Source organism: Euphorbia lathyris, chromosome 1 (genome assembly GCF_963576675.1).
Source record: "Euphorbia lathyris chromosome 1, ddEupLath1.1, whole genome shotgun sequence".
In the NCBI taxonomy this organism is placed as follows: domain Eukaryota; kingdom Viridiplantae; phylum Streptophyta; class Magnoliopsida; order Malpighiales; family Euphorbiaceae; genus Euphorbia; species Euphorbia lathyris.
This window is the reverse complement of record NC_088910.1, coordinates 6,042,646-6,047,891: the sequence shown is the minus strand read 5'-3', so window position 1 is coordinate 6,047,891 and position 5,246 is coordinate 6,042,646. Positions and strand designations below refer to the sequence as shown.

The following is a 5,246-nucleotide window of genomic DNA, read 5'->3' as shown; positions in this document are numbered from 1 at the left end:
AAAATTATAACATTTTTATAGTTTTAAGGTGTTGGAAGCTAAATTTTTTTACCCAGTCCTGATCGGCAGGACTTTGAAAATTTACCGTCAACGGCACGGTTAAAATTAACCCCCCAATCTATAGTGTTAAAAATTATTGAATTTTACATGATATAATATTTTTAACCTTATAAAAATTTATTATTAAATATTTAAGTCCAGACTTAGTTTGAGTTCTGATTCCGCCACTGTTCTCATCTCATATTAGATACCATTATAGCTTAACATATATGTATTTACACACTTATACATAATACATACATGATTCCATCAAGAGTTATTTGAGTCAGGAAGGGTAACTTGATAGGGAATAGGAATCAATTTAAGGTCTATTTTTTTCCTGACAGCACCACCAACAGCTTCAGACATATCAAGAGTTTGAGATGTAATTCCGTCAGCAAATTCCCAATCGAAATGATATAACAAATTGGCGAGAAAAAGCTCTAAATTAGTAATCCCTAAAGTCATGCCTGGACATATTCGTTTTCCGGCACCAAAAGGTATTAGTTCAAATGTTGTCCCTTTATAATCAATGGGACAATCTTCAAACCTTTCGGGTTCAAACTTTCCAGCATCTCTCCAAGTATTAGTATCTCTTCCAATGGCCCAAGCATTCACAATAATTCTAGTTTTCGGATGAATTTCATATCCATCAATTCGTGTTCTTTCTCTACATTCTCTTGGAATCAAGGCACCTGGAGGATGTAGCCTTAAGGTTTCTTTAACTACTAACTTGAAGAATTTTAAATCTTGGAATCTTGATTCATCAACCTTGCCGGTTTCCCCAAATACTCGTCTTACCTCTTCTTGTGCTTTTCTCATTTCAGTTGGGCTCTTCATCAGCTCTGCCATTGCCCATTCTGTCACTTTCGAAGTTGTTTCGCTTCCGACTGTAAACATTTGCTGCAGTGGAAAAATATTGAACCGTTATGTAAGAAACCTTAGGCAGGGATGGAGGTAAAGGGGTCACAGAGGGTCCGTGGAAATCCCGACTCAAGGAGAAATTAAAAAAAATAAATATTATTAGCTACAGAAATTCTAAACATATGCTACAATAAAAAAACAATAATATGATCACTTTATGACCTAAAAAACAACCTTTGATATAAGGATAAAAGTCAAACTCACCTTTATATTATTGGTGTTACTCTAATGCTGCAAAATTGATTAATATTTGTTTCATCTAAAAAGTTATATTTCAATATCATATCATAAAGGTTTAACTCAATTTTACTATTTCTAAGTACCAACATAAAGGAAATAAAAAATTGTGTTAGGACTTTTCTAAACAAAGGTTTAACTTATTGCAAAATTTACATCGAAAAAAGATTATGTCACGTATAGGAGTCGTATAGCTCTCTAATAAGCAATGTGAATATTTAATATAAACACTCACATCTAACCGCAGATTCAGCTGACAATAGGTGTTTGGAGTGCAATTTCATGAACTATATATACATGCTCAATTAATTTGTTTTGAGTGGTTTTTGCAGAAAATAAATTATTTATTCGTACGGACGATTTTATAGAGCTTTCTCATGATCAATGTATGTTCAAGCCCCCTAACCTCTAGATCGGTCATTGGTTACACCCAGAACCATATATAACGTAAAGCAAATATCAATAGATGACTAAACGTTGAATAAAACACTCTCATACCATGTAACTAGAAGTCAAACTCACTCCAAGTGTGTTACATGAATTTCTATATTGTAATTAAATTATAAAAACAACAGACTTATTAGCATTTGCAAGGGGTTAGATGTATCATTGGTCATTGAATTTTTAGGTTTATCTCAAAATGATTACTCAACTTCAAATTGTCTAAAAAAAGCATTTAAGTGTCAATTTTGTGTCAATAAAATCACTCGGACAACTTCAAAAGTAAAAAGACACCTAAAAATATGACGTTGTTTCCACGTTAGAACTAGTCAACTTTTATTGTTGAGCAAAATGTGACTGTCATCTAGCTAACATGTGTCGTTTTGTCCAGCGATGTGGCATCCAGATGTCATCTATGTGGCAGTCATCTGTTGTTTCATTTCAGGAGTGAAAGTTTACTGTTGATATGTAGATGACACATGTCATTCCATCTAGTTAGGTGGCAGCCACATGTTATTTCGGTCAGTGGTGAAAGTTGACTATTGTTAATGTGGCAGCCATCACATTTTTTCGGTATCTTTTTGCTCTTAAACTGGTTGGAGTGATTTTATTTAGACAAATTCAAAGATGAATGATTTTCATGAGACAACCATAAAATTCATTGAACAAGAGTGCATTAACCCATTTGCAAGTAGAAGTAGGAAGGAAAGATAATTGTAAAAGTTAATTTTGAATGTTGCCAATAAGTGTAACAAGTAAAATATTATATTTTATATATATATACTAACCAGAATGGATGCTTTGATGCTTTCATTTGTCAATGGTAGTTGAAGATTTCCATTGTTTTGTAGATTCAACAGAACATCTAAAAGATTATCAGCTTCAAAATGTTTCTTAGCTTTATGTTCATTAATAATATCTTCAAGTATCTGATCTGTTTCCTCGTGTAAACTCTGGGGTTTTGACTTCACTCCACTAACATAATGAAGTAATTTCCAAGACGGAAAAGCATCCGCGATGCCAAAACTCGTCGCCGTCTCATTCACTGCGTCGGCAATACTCAACAATCTTTCTTTTTGCTTACAATTCTTCCCCACAGCTGTTCTTATCATGATTGAATTTGTAACCTCAAAGATGACCTTTGTAAGATTCACAGGGGATCCGCCTTTCGAACGGAGGAACGTGATCGCATCAGCAACTTCTTCTGTCCTGATTAACTTGGAAGATTGAACTCGTTTGGCACTAAGAAATTCAAGTATCCAAATTTTCCTCATCTGCCTCCAGTGATCTCCATATGAACCAAACAAGATATCCTGCCGATTGTAAAGCACAATCTGTGCATCCAACACGAGAGGCCGTTCCGCGAATGATTCACCCTGAGTTTTCATAACGTCTTTGGCTGCTTCAGCTGATGAAATTATAACAGCAGGAACTTGGCCAATTTGAAGACCCATAACAGGTCCATAAATTTGAGACAAAGTTCTAAAATGTTGATGGGTTAGATCAGAACTTACTAATAAATGAGGAAGATTACCTAAAATTGGAAATTTCCATGGCCCTGGAGGAAGATCTGAGTCCTGATTCTGTTTCTTCCATATCCTGAATATTATAGAGATAAAAAGAAGCAAGAATAAAAAGATGGGAAAAGAGGGATTTTGCTGCTCCATTTTTCTGTTAGATTATGGAGTGTATGAAAGTATACTATATGCTAATTTACCAGGTAAATAATTTATTAGTCTCTTCATTTTTACCTAATACACCTTTTAGTCCTCTTATTTTAAAAAAACATATTATAAGGTCACTATCTTTTGTCAATATTAATTATTTGGTCTTTTTGTCTAGTTTTTTGTCTTACCTTTCAAGATCGTCATAGTAAATACAAAATGGTCATGTTACTTTTTTATTTGTTGTCTGTCTATTTATGCCAAATATAACTGTTAAAAATATAGAAAAATATAGGCAGCATGACCAAAGAGTTAGTATTGATAAAATATAGGGATCTTAAAATATGTTTTTCAAAATACAGGACTAAACAGTGTGTTAGGTAAAAAGGAAGAGACTAATAAAGTATTTACCCTAATTTATATATACAAAAAAATCACTTTACATCATAATGCACTTTTTTTTTTTGGTTATAGTATGTATGGCACCTTAATTTTTTTCTAACATAGGAATGTTATCTACATCTTCTTTTTAAGGAAAAAAAGAACTAAAATTATTAGAATATCTTCTAGAAAAATTGATGCGGACATCCTAAGTGGGATCACTGATAACACGCGCCTTGGCAGATCTCCTTTTGGCGTTCCCACAAAGGGTGTATCTAGGAGGGCGAATCCCCTGGACACATGAGCGGGGCGGATCTAGGCGTACGCCTAGAGGCGTACCAACAACTACCCTAGGCGGATCTCAGGTTTACTTCCTGTCGAAGGAATTCACCAACAACCCCTGACGCTCCGTACCTGCACCTCTGTACCAATTGTCTAGGCGCATTACCTACTTTACCCTTTTATTGTCAACCATATTGTAACCCTAATAGGGGTAGTTCCTGTCCTTTACTTATGTTTAGAGGTTGTATTTAAACCCTCATTTTGTAAGGATAAGGCAACTTTTTATCAATCAAAACTATTTCTCATTATGATTAAGGTTTATACCTTGTTTATCGGGTTTCACTCCTTCTAGTCTAACTAGAGAAGAAGATCTTTGTTGGTTTACGACTAAAACCTCCATTTATCGCTTTCAATCTGTATCAGTTGGTATCAGAGCCAATCGTTTCCTGACCCGAAACTTCTTTTGGCAATGGTTCAACCCCGACAACCGCAAGATTCCATGGAAACCAGTGACCGGAGATATGAGGAGCTGAGAGAGCACTTCGCGGAACAAATCCAGGCCAGCCTTGAGCGGCAGAAGCAAAACGATCAGCGGTTCCAGGAGCTAACCGCTTCCCTGGAAAACCTCAGATTGGAGATCCGTGCAGTAGTCAGACCGGCCGCCGGCGAGTCCGATCAAAGGAGGGAAGGAGTCCTTGAACAACGACCCCAAAGGTAACCCACGCCACCTCGACTACCGTCGATAAATATCCAACTTCCACGAACGGGTCCTAGGGATCCTGAGGTAAGAAGACCCAACTTTGTCCTTGTACATAACGCCGATAGCGATAGTGATGATTTTGAGGATATTGGGGATGGTGGTGCCTTTAGAACTATGAGGGATATTGGTCCGATTAATGACAGACGTGTGGGTATGGCTAGGGCAGAACCAGATCTAGGAAACTTTGACAGAGATGATGCCTTTAAGCTAAAAATAGACTTACCATCTTTTGGTGGCGAACTGGATATAGAGGGATTTTTAGATTGGTTATCGGAAGTTGAGCGTTTCTTTGAGTATGCTGGGATTCCTGATGAGAGGAAAGTGAGGCTGGTGGCGTATCGCTTGAAGGGTGGCGCATCAGTTTGGTGGGATCAGTTGAGAGAAGAAAGAAGAAGAGGGGGAAGAGATCCGATTAGATCTTGGCTACAGATGAAGGCGATGTTGAGGGAGCGATTCTTACCACCAGATTATGAGCAATATATCTACAGCTCCTACAGGGGATTCTCTCAAGGGACCCG

The 5,246-nt window shown here is 36.7% G+C and overlaps 1 protein-coding gene across 1 annotated transcript; it reads right to left on the bottom strand.

Annotated features, from left to right (window-relative positions):
* Positions 1–202: 202 nt before the first annotated feature.
* Positions 203–3,320, bottom strand: LOC136208529 (cytochrome P450 726A27-like). The gene is made up of 2 exons (XM_065999863.1): positions 2,430–3,320; positions 203–942 (listed from the first exon to the last, which is right to left on the bottom strand). The coding sequence occupies exons 1-2, from the start codon at positions 3,306–3,308 to the stop codon at positions 310–312; spliced, it is 1,512 nt and encodes a 503-aa protein (XP_065855935.1). The 5' UTR covers positions 3,309–3,320; the 3' UTR covers positions 203–309.
* Positions 3,321–5,246: the final 1,926 nt, after the last annotated feature.